This window comes from Oncorhynchus clarkii, chromosome 9 (assembly GCF_045791955.1).
Source record: "Oncorhynchus clarkii lewisi isolate Uvic-CL-2024 chromosome 9, UVic_Ocla_1.0, whole genome shotgun sequence".
In the NCBI taxonomy this organism is placed as follows: domain Eukaryota; kingdom Metazoa; phylum Chordata; class Actinopteri; order Salmoniformes; family Salmonidae; genus Oncorhynchus; species Oncorhynchus clarkii.
In genome coordinates, this window is record NC_092155.1 from 48,263,405 (window position 1) to 48,283,810 (window position 20,406).

Sequence of the window (20,406 nt, forward strand, 5' to 3'; positions counted from 1 at the left end):
CATAAAGGCCTGATTGGTGGAATGCTGCAGAGATCATTGTTCATCTGGCAGGTTCTCCCATCTCCACAGAGGAACTCTGGTGCTCTGTCAGAGTGATCATTGGGTTCTTAGTCACCTCCCTGACCAAGAAAACCATTGTGTTAGTGAGAGTCTCATCTTTCAATAGAAGGGTCATAATAGTTTGTAGGCCAATTTTGTGAGAAGACCAATTTTCGGGATGTCACATGGTCTGACAAACATCGCTCTAGCTCTGTTCAGCTTTCACCACAGATGCGGAAGTGTGACATCGGTGGATGTGGTGGATTGAGACGCATCCAATGATCTCTCAGATCTCTCTTAAACTGACATATTTTGATGTGACTTTTGAATGACTACCTAATCTCTGTACTCCACACAATCCATTTTCTGTAAGGAATTTCAAACACAGATTCAACCACAAAGACCATGGAGGTATTAAAATGCCTTGCAAAGAAGGGACCTATTGGTAGATAAAATACATTTTAAATAGACATTGAATATCCCTTTGAGCAGGGTGAAGATATTAATTACACAACATTGTAATTATTTCACAATACTAACCCATATGACAGATCGAAAATAAGCCTGTACATAATAAATAAGCCTGTACATAATAAATAAGCCTGTACATAATAAGCCTGTACATAATAAATAAGCCTGTACATAATAAGCCTGTACATAATAAAACAATTCCAATACATGCATCCTGTTTGCAATAAGGCACTAACGTAAAACTGCAGTAAAAAATAATTTAACTTTATGTCCCGAATACATGTTTGGGGCAAATCCAACACAACACATGACTGAGTACCACTCTTCATATTTTCAAGCATGGCGGTGGGTGCATCATGTTATGTGTATGCTTGTCATTGGCAAGGAACAGGGTGTTTTTTGGATAAAGAAAAAAAAGAATAGAGCTAAGCACAGGCAAAATCCTAGAGAATCTGTATGCTTTCCAACAAACTCTGGTAGACAAATTCATCTTTCGGGAGGACAATAACCTAAAACACAAGGCAAAATATACACAGGTGTTGCTTACCAAGATGACATTGAATGTTCCTGAGTGGCCTAGTTACAGTTTTGACTTAAATCGGCTTGAAAGCTGTGGCAAGACTTGAAAATGTCCCCCATCCCTCCCATCTTTGTATCCTACATAATAAAATGTAGCTTCAACTGTTTTCAATTGAAAATCCAGATGACAACAACTGCTGTGGGTGTCGCTTCAGGCAACTTAGTTAGTACCTTGCCCTACAATACAATATAGGGGAAACGTAATATTCCATTCTAGATTAGAACTCACATGATAGGCTCTGCTCTATATCAGCTGCTGTCAGCACAGTTAGAAGGAGGTACACCATTGCAGTGGGTGTTTTTTCTGTCAAAAACAGGTTTGTCTGTAAAACATCTAACTTAATTTGACTACATCAATTAAATGTTCTACTGTTGCTGCTACACATGGAGGCTCTGCTTGTGTTTCCTCTTTGGCTCAAATACATTTTTTTATGAATAAAATAAATTTAATGAGAGTCAAGGGACCGGGGATAAACAGACTGATTTTCTTGAGAAAAGAGCAGAACTAGCTCATTAAAGGTGAGTTCTATCTGCTAGTGCACGGGCTCCATCTGCTGGGAACTCAGCAATGTGCGTATGTGTGTGTGTACCTGTTTCTGCTCCTCCCCCAGGCTGTCCCACATGGAGGCCACGATCTTGGACACATCCCCGAAGGTGGCGTTGGGGTTGGAGCCCTTGATGGCCGCCTGGGTGTCCCTGAAGAAGAGGGCGTAGGCTGACACGGGCTTCGACGGCTCGTTGGGGTCCTTTTTCTTCTTCTTCTTCTGCGGTTTGGGCTTGGGCTTCGTCATCTCCGAGGAGGGCCGCTTCTCCCCTATCTGGAAGGGCGAGAGGAAAGGAGGGGGGGGCAGAGAGGGGTTTGTAAGCAACGACTGACATAAAAGTGCTGATCTCAATAAAAACGGTTTATAGTGGTTCCGCCTATTCTATTTCCATGGTTAGTCATCCTAAAATGATAACAGATAACTGTGGAAGCTGAGATGTAGATGGTACCTTAATCTTCTGTTTTCTAGGTAAATGGTAGGTAAGGGGGCCTGTCATTGTAAAAGCCCTGTATCGAAATAAACAGAACTTGAACCAATCTTCTCACAATGGTATCCCCAACAAGACAGTGGAAACACAGGTCAGATATTTCCTTGTAGGGAAAACCTTCGACAAGGAAGGAGAGCAACACTGTCGTATTAATCACAAATACGACATCGATGGAACAGGACTGATCGGTCGGTACCCTTCACAAACACAAAGAACAGATTAGAGAAGGAGGGTTCTGAGAAACCAAGAGCCCCTTCTTCTGAGAAGAGAAAGAAAACAAATCAGTTACTGAGAACGAGGGTGAATGGCGGCTGACATTTCTGGACACCCTCACCTGAGTCTATCTACCTCCCCAGAGTACGGTTACATTTTATGACACGACCTGAGGTAGAGAGACTGGGCAGAGTGCCATGGTCTGAAGGAGAGAGGAGGACACTAGGTAGAACCTTATCACAACTAAATGCGGTTTTATACTACTCATTCACACTATATGCTTGACTCTGCATTTGTTTTAAATGTTTTCGTTTCTGGGTGAGGAGAGAGGATAAGTGAGTCAATTGAAAGCTTGGGATGGTTAGGTGGCCATGATATGAGTGCCAGATGAGAATATCAAAAGGATTTGAGCAGACAAATTTCAAACTGCAGCTCTAAATAGTAATTTGCAGGATAAGTAAAACCACATGACACCTTCTTGTCAGTGCTAACCGCTTGTTTCATTAAGAATAATCATAAACAGCCATCATAATATATTTTCCACAGTAAAGTACAGCTTTAGCCTATATTTGACATTGAAGTCTATCAAATGTTTATGAATACATTAGTCACCTGGCACATAAAGCTTTGAAGAAGTCAAATCCAGGTCAACTTAGCCTCGGTTTGATTCTTTATGGAAATGTCATTCCTCCTGATGTGAGTAGAGCCCATCAACCATTTGAGGAAAGGGAGAAAAACATAAAGTGGAGTGAGGCTGTAGCTAATGGAGGATGGAAAGGAGAAGTGACTGCGGCTTGATGTGCCATTAAGAGTCCTGGTGACCATAAAGAAAAATAATCACATTTGATAGCCTACATAATTACCAAATATATAATGATCATCTATGATTGTGTGGATTGAAAGATGCATGCATTCTTAATGTAAGGCTGAACCCATGACTCAAGTGACCATTTTAAGGGCTTTTTTCAGGTAGCATAATCACCATCATATAAGACTATACAATCTATTTATCTCCAAATGTCATGTTTATGTTACCATTGTGTCAGATTTGACAAAATACAACTACTTTGAAAATGTTCTGTGAAAAAAAAACATTGATCCATACTGCTCTAGTATTAACAGGCAATCAGGGACACAAACCATGTGAAATAATTCTGAATGATCACTTGACTAGCAACTATCAAACGGCAACTCTAGGATGTTGAAAGCATTCCCATTTCATACAATCATCATTCCTTTTAACTGCGCTTTCTAAACAGAAATGATTGCCTTTGAAACGGCATTGTTTAAGAAACCATTTGAAACAATATCTTCCACACACAGCATGAAATTAGCTAATCAGAATCGGAGACTCGCAAACGCTTTGGGTATAAAAAAGGGTCACTTGAATCTAACTTTGGATGTGATGTGGATGCGGAAATTAATGAAGATACCCCATTCAAAGTGAAAATGCACTCATGCCTGTTCTCTCTCTCTCTCTCTCTCTCTCTCTGGTTCGGATAGTATACATTTTTTTCTCCGTGAGTGTGTGGTTTCGTAAAAATAAAACAATCTTCCACTTTTATGCAATTAGGCAACAAAAAAAAGCTTTGAAATGACATCTGTTCCCCTCTGCCTTTGATGTAAAAGCTGAATAAATTGGAGGAGAGCTAATGAAATGACAAACTGAAAAGCAAAATAATCTCCAGGAAAAATAATTTATACTTATAAATGGCAAAGCACAGCAACCCGTCAGAGAGAGAGAAAAAAGAAGGAAATTCTCTCATTGCACCATTTTCTCTCTGTATACAGTATGATAGTTGGCTACACTAGATAGAGAAGAAACAAAACGTCAAAGGAACATCGACTCAGATGAAATAGAATACTGAGGAAATGGAACGGATGAGTATCATTTGTAAAGCTGGATAGCCTATACGTTCAAGTGTCAATGCCGTTGTACAGTAAAAGCAGCTAACTGATGGCATAAAAGCAAGATGGTCGTTCAAATGAACTGAACCTGCAGTTATAATATGTGCAGTCTTGTTCACAGATCAAAATAGAAATGGCCACTATCCAACCACTACACCACACAGTCACAGACTGCTGATTGCACTATACTATAAACATATAACAAAATTGTATATAAATGGTAAATAGATTTTCAGTTTGCAAGTCTAGGCCTGGATTTGAAAGTGTCAGCTCTAGGCCCATACAATCAGCATTGCTGTTGTCAGAAATGTGGAGAGGAAGAGAGGGGAAGAGGACGATGGGGAAGGGGGGAGGGGTTGCTGTAATTCTGCAAGGACAGCACTGTGCAGAGAAGATGAGATTAGATTTGACAGCCTGATACCTGCGTCACTGTCAAAACTGGAGAGAGGGGGGAGGGAGAGAGAGAGGGGGGAGGGAGAGAGAGAGGGGGGAGGGAGAGAGAGAGGGAGCGGTTGTTTAATCAGAGGACCCAGTACATACGTATATTTACACATCAAATGAAAAGCAAAATGGAACCCAGAAAGGGTAAGGTTATCTCTAAAACGTCTCCCAAGGGCTGTGTATCGATTTCAAATGGGTGAGAATGTGTACAGTGCCTTCAGAAAGTACATATTCATACCCCTTGACTTATTCCACATATTTGTTGTGTTACAGTCTGACTTCAAAATTGATAAAAAAAACATTTTATTTCTCACACAATACTCAACAATGTAAATGTATTGAAAATGAAATACATAAATATCTAATTTCAATAAGTATTCACACCTCTGAGTCAATACTTTGTAGAAGAACCTTTGGCAGCGATTACAGCTGTGAGTCTTTCTGGGTAAGTCTCTAAGTGCTTTCCACACCTGGAATTTGCAACTTTTACACATTAATCTTTTCAAAATTCTTCAAGCTCTGTCCAATTGGTTGTTGATCATTGCCATAGGTCTTGCCATAGATTCCAAGTAGATTTATGTCAAAACTGTAACTCAGGAACATTCCCTGTCTTCTTGGTAAGCAAGTCCAGCGTAAATTTAGCCTTGTGTTTTATGTTATTATCCTGCTGAAAGGTGAATTCATCTCCCTGTGTCTGGTGGAAAGCAGACTGAACAAGCTTTTCATCTAGACTTTTGCCTGTGCTTAGCTCCTTTCCAATAATTTTTTATCATGAAAAACTCCCTGGGCCTTAACAATTACAAGCACACCCATAACATGATGCAGCCACCACTATGCTTGAAAATATGGAGAGTGGTACTCAGTAATGTGTTGTATTGGATTTGCCCCAAACCTAACATGTTGTATTCAGGACAAAACGTTAATTGCTTTGCCACATTTTTTTTGTAGTATTACTTTAGTGCCTTGTTGCAAACAGGATGCATGTTTTGCAATATGTTATCACTGTGTCAACTAGTTTATTATTGTGGAGTAACTACAATATTGTTCAACCATCCTCAGTTTTCTACTATCACAGCCATTAAATTCTGTCACTGTTTTAAAGTCAAATCAAATCAAATGTTATTTGTCACATGTGCCGAATACAACAGGTACAGTGAAATGCTTACTTACAAGCCCTTAACCAACAATGCAGTTATAAGAAAATACTTTTAAAAAAGTAAGAGATAAGAAAAAAGAATAATTAAAGAACAGCAGTAAATAAAAATATATACAGGGGGTACCGGTTCAAAGTCAATGTGTCAATGTGCGGGGGGACCGGTGTCGAGGTAATTGAGGTAATTATGTACATGCAGGTAGGGTTATTAAAGTGGCTTTGAAATAGTCTGGGTAGCCATTTGACTAGCTGTTCAGGAGTCTTATGGCTTGGGGATAGAAGCTGTTTAGAAGCCTCTTGGACCTAGACTTGGAGCTCCGGTACTGCTTGCCGTGCGGTAGCAGAGAGAACAGTTTATGACTAGGGTGTCTAATTTTTAGGGCCTTCCTCTGACACCGCCTGGTATAGAGGTCCTGGATGGCAGGAAGCTTGGCCCCCATGATGTACTGGGCCGTACACACTACCCTCTGTAGTGCCTTGCGGTCGGGGGCCGAGCAGTTGCCATACCAGGCAGTGATGCAACCTGTCAGGATGCTCTTGATGGTGCAGCTGTAAAACCTTTTGGGGATCTGAGAACCCATGCCAAATCGTTTCAGTTTCCTGAGGGGAATAGGTTTTGAAGAACCCTCTTTGCGACTGTCTTGATGTGATTGGACCATGTTAGTTTGTTGGTGATGTGGACGCCAACGAACTTGAAGCTCTCAACCTGCTCCAGTACAGCCCCGTCGATGAGAATGGGGGCGTGCTCGGTCCTCCTTTTCCTGTAGTCCACAATCATCTCCTTTGTCTTTATCACGTTGAGAGAGAGGTTGTTGTCATTACACCACAGGTCTATGACCTCCTCCCTATAAGCTGTCTCATCGTTGTCAGTGATCAGGCCTACCACTGTTGTGTCATCAGCAAACTTAATGATGGTGTTGGAGTAGTGCCTGGCTGTGCAGTCATGAGTGAATAGGGAGAATAGGAGGGGACTGAGCATGCACCCATGAGGGGCCCCTGTGTTGAGGATCAGCGTGGCGGATGTGTTGTTACTAACCCTTAAAATCTGGAGGCTGCCCGTCAGGAAGTCCAGGATCCAGTTGCAGAGGAAGGTGTTAAAGTCCCAGCGTCCTTAGTGATGAGCTTTGAGGGCACTGTGGTGTTGAATGCTGAGCTGTAGTCAATGAATAGCATTCTCACATAAGTGTTCCTTTTGTCCAGGTGGGAAAGGGCAGTGTGGAGTGCAATAGAGATTGCATCATCTGTGGAGCTGATGCGGTATGCAAATTGGAGTGGGTCTCGTGTTTCTGGGATAATGGTGTTGATGTGAGCCATGACCAACCTTTCAAAGTATTTCATGGCTACAGACGGGGAGTGCTATGGTTCGGTAGTCATTTAGGAAGGTTACCTTAGTGTTCTTGGGCACAGGGACTATGGTGGTCTGCATGTTGGTATTTCTGATTCAGACAGGGAGAGGTTGAAAATGTCAGTGAAGGAACTTGCCAGCTGGTCATCTCATGCTCAGAGTACACATCCTGGTAATCCTTCTGTTGAACTGTTTAAAGGTCTTACTCATATTGGCTGCAGAGAGCGTGATCACACAGTCATCTGGACCAGCTGATGCTCTCATGCATGTTTCAGTGTTACTTGCATCGAAGCAAGCATAGAAGTTACGTAGCTCATCTGGTAGACTCATGTCTCTGGGCAGCTCTCGGGTTGTGCTTTCCTTTGTAGTCTGTAATAGTTTGCAAGCCCTGTTTGCAAGCTCAAATCCAACGAGCGTCGAAGCCGGTGTAGTACGATTCAATCTTAGTCCTGTATTAACGCTTTGACTGTTTGATGGTTCTTCGGAGGGCATAGCGGGATTTCTTATAAGCTTCCTGGTTAGAGTCCCACTCCTTGAAAGCGGCAACTCTAGCCTTTAGCTTGGTGTGAATGTTGCCTGTAATCCATGGCTCCTGGTTGGGGTATGCACGTACAGTCACTGTGGGGACAACGTCCTCGATGCACTTATTGATAAAGCCAGCAACTGATGTGGTGTACTCCTCAATGCCATCAGAAGAATCCCGGAACATGTTCCAGTCTGTGCTAGCAAAACCGTCCTGTAGTTTAGCATCTGCTTCATCTGACCACTTTTTTATAGACACAGTCACTGGTGCTTCCTGCTTTAATGTTTGCTTGTAAGTAAGAATCAGGAGGATAGAATTATGGTCAGATTTTCCAAATGGAGGGCGAGAGACAGCTTTGTATACGTCTCCGTGTGTGGAGTAAAGGTGGTCTAGAATTTGTTCCCATCTGGTTGCACATTTAACATGCTGATAGAAATTCTGTAAAACTGATTTAGGTTTCCCTGCATTAAAGCCACCGGCCACCAGGAGTGTTTGCCTCTGGATGAGCGTTTTCCTGTTTGCTTATGGAGGAATACAGCTCATTGAGTGCAGTTTTAGTGCCAAGTTCGCTCTGTGGTGGTATGTTGACAGCTACGGAAAATACAGATGAAAACTCTCTAGGTAGATAGTGTGGTCTACAGCTTATCATGAGATACTCTTCCTCGGACGAGCAAAACTTTGAGACTTCCTTTGATATCATGCACCAGCTGTTGTTTACATAAATGCATAGGCCCCCGTCCGTGTCTTACCAGAGGCTGCTGTTCTGTTTTGCTGATAGAGTGTATAACCTGCTAGCTGTATGTTCTTAATGTCGTCGTTCAGCCACGACTCTGTGAAACATAAGATATTACAGTTTTTAATGTCCCGTTGGTATGATATACAGGCTTTCAGTTCATCCCAGTTATTTCACAGTAATTGAACGTTAGCTAGCAGAATGGAAGGCATGGGCAGATTAGCCACTTGTCGCCTGATCCTCGCAAGGCACCCTGATCTTTTGCCTCGAAATTTCTGTTTCCTTCTCCGGGGGAATCACGGGGATCGGGGCCTGGACGGGTGTCTGCAGTATATCACTTGCATCCGACTCATTGAAAAGTAACTCCAATTTGAGGTGAGTAATCCCAGTTCTGATGTCCAGAAGCTCTTTTCGGTCATAAGAGATGGTAGCAGCAACAATATGTACAAAACAAGTTCTGAACAACACGAAAAAACTAACAAAATAGGATGATTGGTTGCAAGCCGATAAGACGACAACCTTACCCTCCAGCTCCATCACCTCATGGTAAAATCCCTGAGCGGTTTCCTTCCTTTCCGGCAACTGAGTTAAGAAGGACACCTGTAGCTTTGTAGTGACTGGGTGCATTGATACACCATCCAAAGTGTAATTAAGAATTTCACCATGCGTAAAGGGATATTCAATGTCAGTTTTTTTTTACCTATCTACCAATAGATGCCCTTCTTTGCAAGGCATTGGAAAACCTCTCTGGTCTCTGTGGTTGAATCTGTGTTTGAAATTCACTGTTCGACTGAGGGACCTTACAAATAATTGTATGTGTGGGCTACAGAGATGAGGGTAATAATTCAAATATCATGCTAAACACTATTATTGCACACAGAGTGAGTCCATGCAACTTATTATGTGACTTGTTAAGCACATTTTTACTCCTGAACGTATTTAAGCTTGCCATAACAAAGGGGTTGAGTACTTATTGACTCAAGACAATTCAGCTTTTCATTTTTAATGAATTTGTTAAAAAAATATTAAAACATAATTCCACTTTGATTTTAGGGGGTATTATGTGTAGGCCAGTGACAAACAAGTCTACATTTTATTCATTTTTAACTCTGTAACACAACAAAATGTGGAAAAGGTCAAGGGGTGTGAATACTTTCTGAATGCACTTTACCTGTCATGGGTTTGGTGGATGCCAGGAGAACGCTACCTGCCTGAATGGATAGTTCCAACTGTAAAGTTTGGTGGATGGAATAATGGTCTGGGGCTGTTTTCATGGTCTAGGCTCCTTAGTTCCAGTGAAGGGACATCTTAACGCTACAACATACAATGACATTATAGAGGATTCTGCGTTTCCAACTTTGTGGCAACAGTTTGGGGAAGACCCTATCCTGTTTCAGCATGACAATGCCTCAGTGCATAAAACAAGGTCAATACATAAATGGTGTGGAAGAACTTGACTGGCCTGCACAGGGCCCTGACCTAAACCCCATCGAACACCTTTGGGATGAATTGGAACGCCGACTGCAAGCCAGGCTTAATCTTTCAACATCAGTGCCCGACCTCACTAATGCTCTTGTGGCTGAATGTAAGCATGTCCCCGAAGCAATGTTCCAACATCTAGTGGAAAGCCTTCCCAGAAGAGTGGAGGCTCTTATAGCAGCAAAGGGTGGACCAAATCCATATTTTTGCCCATGATTTTGGAATGAGCTCTTCGACGAGCAAGTGTCCACATACTTTTGGTCATGTAATGTAGATGTGGAAGGGGGGGATTCAATGTATTTCGTAAGAAGATACTTTCGAGAGCTGTATTTTTGTATTTGTATTTTTTAAATACCTTTCTACATAATTTTTTAATGCGGTTCACCATTGTGTGGCCCCCCTTTCATCCGGCATTGGTATCAGAATTCTGATGGCACTATGGTGTGATAAGAGCATCTGCTAAATGAACTAAACATTAATGTGTAAGTAAGAATAGACAATTACAAAGCATGGTGAGTATTATTCTAATGAGCTCATCCCCGTAACAAGGTTTTGTCTAGAAGGGATACAGCTTTTGTCAAAATTGAATTTTTGTAGCAGTTTTAAGAGAACTAGGTCACGCTGTATGTCATCTAGACATGACCCTGAAACGAGGACAATAATAATACTTGTGCTTTGCAGTTAATTCTGGTATGTTCATTTTCACATATACATTTACTGTACATTTTGGTAATTTAGCAGACACTCTTATCCAGAGTGACTTACCGTCAGTGCATTCAACTATGGTAGGTAAACAACAACATATCACAGCCATAACAAGTAAAACATTTCTGTAACCATTACTGAGAATGTCGTTGCTGTTCGGGCCGGCTACTTGCAAATGCATTTCTGTATTTTAAAATACAAAATACATGTATTTTAATTAATTAAATACATTTCAAAATACAAGTATTGGGTAGTTTATTTTGATACATTGATCTTTATGGTATTTTGTAATTGTAGTTTGCCATTTTATTTTCAAATGTTTGCCCATCCCTGGTTATTGTACCCCCTTAGCTCCCTGGAAAATGGACTCTTCCAACAACTGACTTTTATAAGGAGTGCTTAATGCAGCTGTTGTCTATAAGCCTTTGCAGGTTTAGAAAAAGCAAAGTGGGCATGGCTTGAACTGTGGTGACTGGTTATTGGTTTTTCCTGGTTATAGATTGGCAGAGTTTTTCCTAGTCAAGTCACATGGTCATAGCCCTACCTATACCAACAAGAGACTGACGTTTATGCTTTAACTATATACCACACACATCTGGAAACTCATGTCATACTGTTCCTCTGTAAGTAAGTCTGACTGAACGTCATGACCATGAGTATATCCAGGCATATGTGCAGAGAACCACACAAATCAAAAGGAAATACTGTTCAGACCAAACAATTATGAAGAGGAAGTGTAAATGTATGTGGCACATGATATTTAAGACATGATTATATTGGTTGGAAATTAATATCATAGCCCAGGCTCTTTGGCTCAGGAAATTGCAACCAAGGCAGGCATTCGGCAGCGGAAAACCTCAGAACTCTTGATGATTTATGGAAAAGATATTGACATCATTTTCCCTCAAACATACAGCATACAGACAAAACTTGCACACCAGACATGACATCTACCAATAACCTCCATTTAAAAGGATAACCGATTAGGTTGACATGAACTAAACCTACAAAATATGAATGATGGGTTGTGTGTGGCTCTGTTCAAATCCCACTGTGGCACTGATATAAAAAAGTCTGCTCTCAATGTAAGTCTCTATGGATAAAAGCAGCTGCTAAATGGCATATATATACACATGGTTGGGTACATTACTTTCTAAATGTTACCTGTCCCAAATTGTAAACAGTAACTGCACTTTTGATTACCCAAACTCAGAAATGTAATTGGATTACTTTCAGTTAGTTTTGGATTACTTTCCCCTCAAGAGGCATTAGAAGACAAAAAGGATCCATCAAATGCATTTGGTGTGTAACAGACTCACTCAGGTGGAACAAACTTAAACTTCTGCCTTTTTTTCAATGCAGAATTGAATGTCATTGAGAACACAGAAAGGTAACACAACGTATTTTTTTCCCACATACATAATTTCTGAATCTAAAAGTAATCTAAGGAGTAATCCTCTAGTTTAACAAAAAAAAAGCATGTGTAATCTGATTACAATATTTTTGCTGGTATTACATGTAACCAAGGATGGAAATGAAGATGGCCCGCTAGCCTGAGGCTAGAACTTTTCTAGTAAAAAATGTTCTCAACTAGCCTAATGGCTAGTGACCAAAATCCTTAAATTCAATTCCTGCATGTAACTGATTATATTGCAACCAAGGCAGGCATCTCGCAATGTAAAACCTCAGAATTATTGATGATTTCTGGAAAAGATACTGACATTGTTTTTTACATTTAATCAGTTACTCCCAAACCCTGTATATATAATTATATTATGTACAATGGCACTACTGTCAACCCTAAAGGAGACATTTTTAAAAGCCTTTGCCCAGCGGTGGACCTAACTAAGCACAAATTGCTGAGCCCTCGTATTTGATAATGTGGTGAAAACAGTCCTAAGTGAAAACTAATTACATTAACACTTTGCTAACGAGCTGTTGGAGAGGCCCCTGGAGGTCGGCTCTTCATAAAGAGTGGCAAAGCATCTGCCACGCACTTCCTGACTCTGCTCACGTTCTAATTGGCCCCAGTGGGTTTCTGTACACAACCATGTTATTTAGAGGTGGGGGAATTAAATGCTCATTTTCAATCCAGGTAGGCCTACAGTGGATCTGGAAAGTATTCAGACCCCTTGACTTTTTCCTTATTTTGTTACGTTACAGCCTTATTCTAAAATAATTAATTACTTTTTTCAGTCATCAACACACAATACCCCATAATGACAAAGTGAAAATAGGTTTTTATAAATGTTAGCAAATGAATTAAAAAATAAAAACAGAAATAACTTATTTACATTAGTATTCAGACCCTTTGCTATGAGACTCGAAATTGAACTCAGGTGCATCCTGTTTCCATTAATCATCCTTGAGATGTTTCTACAACTTGATTGGAGTCCAGATGTGGTAAATTCAATTAATTGGACATGATTTGGAAAGGCACACACCTGTCTGCAGGGATGTTTTTCAGCGGCAGGGACTGAGAGACTAGAAAAGATGAACGGAGCAAAGTACAGAGAGATCCTTCCAACAGGACAACGACCCTAAGCACACAGCCAAGACAACGCAGGAGTGGCTTCGGGACAAGTCTCTGAATGTCCTTGAGTGGCCCAGCCAGAGCCCGGACTTGAACCCGATCAAACATCCCCGGAGAGACCTGAAAACAGCATTGAGTCCCAAAAAGTAAAAAAACTTGATTTGGATGATATTTTCTTTGTTTTCTATCTGACATGGCACTCTGAATGGAGCTTTGCAGACCGAGAAGCAATACAAGAAGATAAAACTATTACTCAAACATGAACTATTAATCAAATGCTGCTGGGTTATTTCCATAGCCATAGCCCGATGGAAAAATGTGGACCCTTTAATGGCCATTTGCTATGTTTCTCTGTAAACATCAGACCAGCAGGAGAGATGGCAGGCAACAGAATGTCAGGCAACAGAGGCATCACAGGGCCACAACCTATTGATATCAATCAAACTTTCATTTTCTATTGGAAAAAGAAAGGAAAAACACTCCAGAGCAATATTCTGCTGCATATTGACATGGCATACCTGCCTTAACACTTTAAAGGCACAATATGTAATTTCACCAGCCTGCCCCTGCCACTTTGTTTGGCAAATAGAGGAGTGGGGTTAGGTAACTACTCTTACAGTACCACTGTAACTACCCTTCAATTCAAATGTAACTACTCTTAACTACACTCCATGAGATCAACATGAAGCTATGCATTGTGGTGTCAAGACTCAAATTACATTAAAAACATAAATAAACAATGGCGTACTACAACTATACATTTCAGGTTATGACAGGGTAAGCCAGCTGTACTCAGCCAGTGTTTCCCCTGGGATATTTTTCATCAGCGGTGGCAAAGTTAGCGGGGGGAGTAGGGTGGTTATCCAACCAATTTTTTTTTATGTCCTACTCTTGGCCGCAGAGACAATATGTTGTTATTTTAAAGCAAATTGCCTGCAATTCTACACAATTTGCCATGGCTTAGGTCGTGCTCTTATGCTATCTCAGTGACTCAAAATATTATAACAAAATCAATGGTGGCCCCATGCCATGCCATTTTTAAAATGAATATAGGGGAAACACTGACTAAGCTCATAATGCATTTAAAAGGTTAGATGTCTATAAGTTCATAAAGGGACGCATATTTTTTAGTGAACCATACGTTCCGATAACAATGCAAACGATGAGGTCTCCCGGTATCTCTAATCAACTTGGCTTGGCTTATGGCTGTATAGGAGCTAACTGCTCGCTTCCACCTGCTGCTGTAGAAAGCCTAGCTGCCTTGAGCTGCTGGTGTACCCATTAATTCAAGTCAGGGGTTATTTTCCAACTTCTTTCCGCTCCTGCGAAGAGCATAAGGGAGCTTAGTCAAAACTATAATCTCCTCCATGTGCACACCTTATGCAACATGCTCTGCCAGTACGACTCATTCCGCTTTCTCTCTGCACCCCTCAATGAGATGGTACAGAGATGGTGTATAACAACATAACAAATTACTAATTGGATGGGGAGGGCTGTTGTTGGTGCAACAGGCTTTGTTTGGCTGCTGATGTGCACTGTCTCATACGAAAAGACTAGATGGAAAATGTGTGTCAAATTCACTTGTAGCACAGCACCATTTATTTGGATCCCCTTCAAACACGATTTAAAGAAAGGGAAAAGGAAGACAAGAAAATGAGCAACGCTCCGGGTTCAGGCCTATTATTCTCTATAAACTTCACTCATGCTTTGAAATAACATTCAATCAATTCCACAACAGAAATAACAGTCCAGTAAATTGTGCAGGCCCTATTGTGTTCACGCCCCAAAGGACACGCGAGATAATGTAAATATTAACTTGCGGTCGTTGGCATGAAGAAATGGTCATGCACTGAATGTGTTATGAAGTCGTCGTTATGAAGCCCTTTCAAATAAAGTGTTACTGGTTGTACAGTAGTCCTACAGTATGTATGCTACACCCTCTCTTACTTGTAGGCCTACAGCAGCTGTGTTGAGCGAGCGCTACTGCTGGCGAAAGCAGGTAGTAAGGCCTAATCCTGCGAACAGATTGTCTAACCCTAACCACAGTCGCTCCCTGGGTGAGAGTGATGGCTTCCCCGTGCGCGGGGCCGCGGCTGCTATTGTAGAATCACAGAGCGTTTAATTTAAACAAATGACTATAATAATGGCTTGTTGTGTGCTGGGCTTAATTAGCATTTCAAAGGAAATGGCAAGCCCCTTTTAAGTGGGCTTTGTGTCCCACTGTCTATGTGTACTGTAAGCAGGTTCCCCTCTTCAGACTAGCATGGAAAAGCAACATGTTCAGTCTGTGTAGTCTGTCAGTGCCCTTTCTACTCACTCTCTGGGGTGCGTATCAATTTGGTAAATCGCTTCCTTCCCTCTGCTCTTACTTGCTGGATACTGGTGTTATAATTGTACTAGGTTTACGTTAGTTATACTAAATAGTGAGTATGCTTCTCCCTTTTGTGCTTCTTCTCTCCAAGATAAAATCTTACCTTAGAGTACTTTACTGTACTGGAACTAATATGTACTGTTTTCATCAGGATAAAAAGTGGTTCTCCAAATTCAATTGTTTACTCAATTATAACATACTCATAATCTCTGAAAGTCAGCTATAATGCAATGTTACAAAAACTCTACGACCATGCTGTTTTAAATATTCATTCGTCTTAACAGTCGCCTAAGGTTATTTGAATTAGCAGCATGAATATTCATGGCTGCAATGAATGCTCATTTGTTTTTGATGTTTAATCCTGTAACACACTTCTTCATTTCTTTACTCTCATCCATGCACAAGCATCCAAAAGCAAAGCTTTACTTCTATTAAACACTGAATCATAGTGCCCTGACTATTATTGAGTTCCTGTGAAAGCGAAACAAGATGTCATATATGTTCCAGTTGAAGGCAACGGTGCAGGCAGGTCATATTAGATGTGTCTCAGGCCTGCCCAGACTGTCTGGAATTGGACTTCATTGCTAACTTCACTTCAAACAGCAGAAATCGTCCATTTTTAGCCCCACATGTAATCATTATTATTCATCCTGAGGTTATGCTGTTTGAATATGACCATTCATGTTTCTAAGATCAGATACTGATTTGTATAATATGTGACTGGCTCATTCTGACCTTGTTCAACATTTGATTCGCCTTCCATGTACTATGATTCTGTCAATAACTGCAGCCATCGATACACTTTTTGTGTTGCTGCTTTTAAAATGGTTGTGTTGTTTTTCCTCGCTGTCTATGCCCCGGTCTATGTCCCAAAGGCCAAGTGATGCAATACACATTTCCTTTAACAGATTAAATTAAGTTAAGCTAACATTCAGTGAGTCTGACTAAAATGTATGCCGAAAACACACACAAACAGCCACAGACAGTTTCAAAACTAACACTTTGTGTAGATCTAAAACGGGTTATAAAGAACATCTAGAAGTACCAGTAAAACACCCCACATGATTAAAGTGATAGTTCATCCAAATGTAAGAATTGTTTATTGGTCCCTTACCCTGAAAGGAGTCTATGGACAAGGAGACAGTATTCCATACTTGGGCATGTCATTTAAAACATGTGACATTGAGTACATTGACTTCCATTTAAACACATTTTCTAATAAGGATGAACTATCCCTTCAGTGTGTTATTATTGGGTAGCAGCATAGTCAACTATTTTTTATATTGATAAAGCATAGATGGCCTTCAACAGTCAATAACATTGGCTTTGCATCACAACAGTAATGCCAACTAGACACTATTCATAGTCTAACAATAACACAAATTTAAAGTATTTAGACAACAGAGATTCCTGAATACGGGCAGCCTGTGGTCTAATGACAGATGCACCCTGCCAAAAATAGTTACGTAGCTCCACATGTTTAACTAGATTGAACAAATCCCCTAATTCGAATAATGTGAGTTCTACATTAACTTGCAGATTATACTGAGCTTTTGTGGCGGTGGGCAGTTCGCCAAACCCCCCTCATTATGCTTGTAAGGAGACGTCGGCTGGCGTTCAGTTTTAATATTTAAACATCCCGGCGTCCCCCTTGGCACTGTGCCTGTCCCCATCCTCGACACATTGCCGCCTGCCGGAGAATTCCCTCCTCTTTTTCAAATAATTCCCTCCTCTTCTTCTTGCAAACATAAGCCAGACGATCCAGGCTCGGGATCTGGTGGCCAGTCAAACATGACGCCCCCCACAGTAGCACACTGAGGAGAAAGCAACGTTGACAGTGATAGGTCTCCATGCAGGCATAATGAGATCTCCATCAAGCTTAGAAATTAAGTATTGTTCAATGTCCCATTCAAACTTTGTGTTCGTCTGCCCTTAGACAACAGAGTTTTTTGGGCAGGGGGGTCAGAACGTTTCTTGAACATCACACTTGGGTAAACACCTTACATCCTCCTATAACACTATCCAGCTAGCAAATACCTATCGGACCACTAATGGCTATGAGGCAGTACACCACTGTAAGCTGATATTGGACCCATGTCGATAGACTTTACTCTATAAGTAGTGTCGGCTACTGCCGTCTGACCACTGGAAAGCACATCAGCCAAATGAGTAGTGGGCCGCTGACTTTACCGATAACAAGCCACCGTAAACTTCTAATTAAGGATAACATATCCAAACCATTCCCGCATGTTTTGGAAACTTATTTTGCTAGCTGTTTAAACGTGTGGTATGTCATTATTGTAATTAGCAACAAAGGCAGAGTTTGTTGTCAGCTACTACATACAAATGCATTGTAGAAAGGTAGGCTAAGATTCAAAGTCTCAGATGAAACATACAGTAGCTTGACGTAAATAGGAATTTCTTTTAACTGTCATAAAAAATACTACTACTTTCATATTCAAGTCAAAAGCTACATATCGTATCAACATTTAGTTGCTTCAGCCCATTTTCCCCCCATCTCCTGCAGATCATCCTGTGAATTAGCAGCTAATTATTTAGCCTTCTGAGCAGTCAGAATGAACTGAGAGGGAGGAGCCTGTCAAAGATGAGATTAATTCATAGAAAAAAAGATGAAGTTTCTAAATGAGTGGAAGGGTATTATCATGTGCTCCACCAGTGACCAGAGATTTGGGATATTTGTGCCACTGCTCTCAGTAATAAAAAAAAATCAATTTGAGACATCTATGACAAGAAATGAACAAGTGGGCTTATATGACTATGTCTATTTCTAAAATGATGTTGATGCTCATGGTCAGATCAACCGCTGACAATACCGTGATGCCTTAAATCTGGGATGTTAAACTCATTCCACGGGTTCAGTTATTTTTGTGTCTGTGTTTTTTTTTCTCCTTTCAATTACGCCCTAGACAACCAGGCGAGGGGAGTTCCTCACTAATTAGTGACCTTAATTCACCAATTAAGTACAAGGGAGGAGCGAAAACCCGCAGACCCTGGGCCCTCCGTGGAATGAGTATGAGACATGTGCCTTTAAAGGGATAGTTCAGCAAACGTACATATTTAAAAATAGTGGCTAGTTTAACAAAAGCAAAAGGATTGCAGTCACTCCTTGTCCTAAAGACTGCTTTAAAGGCAAGACAACACATATTAAGAGTATGTAATTTCCCTGAACTATCTCTTTCAAACTGTTTGCGATGTGAGACCATGAGGTGCATGGAGAATCCTAAAGCAGAGAGAAGTTTCCTGAGCTTTAGCCTTAGGCTAAATGTTGTACTCAAACCAGCAACATCATCCCCAGAGATGAGCAATGTCTATTGCTTCAGCTGAGCTTTTAGTTCTGTATTTGTAAAGGAGTTTACATACCCTGTAGGATAGTTATCATTGCTGATTGAACAGTATGCTTGAGGCATTGCTGTTGAATCAACTAATTTTCTTATCGGTTACAGTACAGCTACAATGAAAGAAAACACTTGACACTGAATTATAATGTTTCAATTTAATAATAATAATGATCAGCATATGCCTTCATCGAATATTAAGGAAACCTTTATGTTTTGCATTACCCCACGTTGCAAAAACTGCACTTTCTGCCTTTTTCGACACAGTATGTTCCTAAAACACAAATACCGTGCTGTGGCTATGACAAAAATATGAATTTCATCTGTCAATTATGCCTTTATTGGCATGAAATTAAGGTTCATTGACATCATAGGAAAAACGTCAAATGAAACATCCTCATCTTCAATTCCTTTAAGATATTTCATGCTATACGTTTCCATGCCTCTGCCTGAGAAATAAGCTCCTCTTGTCCCCAGAGATAATAAATGAATTACATTTTTTTCCTTATCGGTTATCTTTTTTTCCCAGAGTAAGCTATTACTTGCTCAGGTTGCTAGGCAACAGGAAATATTAATAGTCACTATTATTAGCCAGGCTCCAGTAGAGTAGTACTAAAATGAGGAAGTAGAAAACATGAATGTGTTACATAAATCTTTGGACCGTTCACGGTGTGTGCAAGTCTCTGTTTGTGCAGTGATTTATGGCGATGACGATTCATTTATGAGAAAAGGGGGTGTGAAATAAGAAAATGGAACATTACCCTGAAGGACTACTTGAAAATAAATTATAGCAAAGGTGAAACAAAAGCTGTTAATAAACCAGGACTCTCTTTCTCAAAGAAATGTTATTGGCCTAATACACCAAGTAGGAAAGGGAGCAGCTTTCTCCCATACGTAAATGTCTATGTTTGTGTGCGTAGGCACATACGCATGGCATGCACATGAACACGCACCCATGCATGCCTCATTCCAATTGTGTCAATTAATGCGGCCTTTGCTATGACAAATAGTAGCTTGAGCATTTTCTGACCACTGGTATAACTAAAGAAATAAACGCAAAAAAACCACAATATGTAGCCTACTATATATCACTATACCACCCATATTCAGCTCACTGGTATGTTCAACACAGTGACTTAAGCCCAGTCTGCCACACACATAAAATGTACAACATATGCACTTTGATTCCAAAATCTCATAAGACCTGATTAACCAAGGATAAATGCCACGGATGCTCACATTAAACCATGAATATTTATAACCCAAAAGTTATATTTGTGTCAGATGAAAGTATATAAAACTGAATTATTCACACGCAGGTCATCTATAATTCATCTCGTTCGATTTCGTGATTAAAAAACTTGAATGTGTACGCCAGGGGTGTTTGCATGTTCAGTGTGAACCATGTTTAACACATGAAATAGACGCTTACTGGCGTTGGAATGGAGGTCCTCGGCATCCTTATGAAGGAGAAAAGTAGCTGACAAGGGAGAACCCTTGTCTATTAGGGAGTGAATGAAAATGT

The 20,406-nt window shown here is 40.6% G+C and overlaps 1 protein-coding gene across 3 annotated transcripts in view; it reads right to left on the minus strand.

Annotated features, from left to right (window-relative positions):
- Positions 1–20,406, minus strand: part of LOC139416451 (TOX high mobility group box family member 2-like) — a 123,542-nt gene that overhangs the window by 10,281 nt on the left and 92,855 nt on the right. For all 3 annotated transcript variants that reach the window (XM_071165067.1, XM_071165068.1, XM_071165069.1), the window contains one exon: positions 1,680–1,907. In XM_071165067.1, the coding sequence (XP_071021168.1) occupies positions 1,680–1,907 (228 nt within the window). The remainder of the gene's footprint in view (positions 1–1,679; positions 1,908–20,406) is intronic.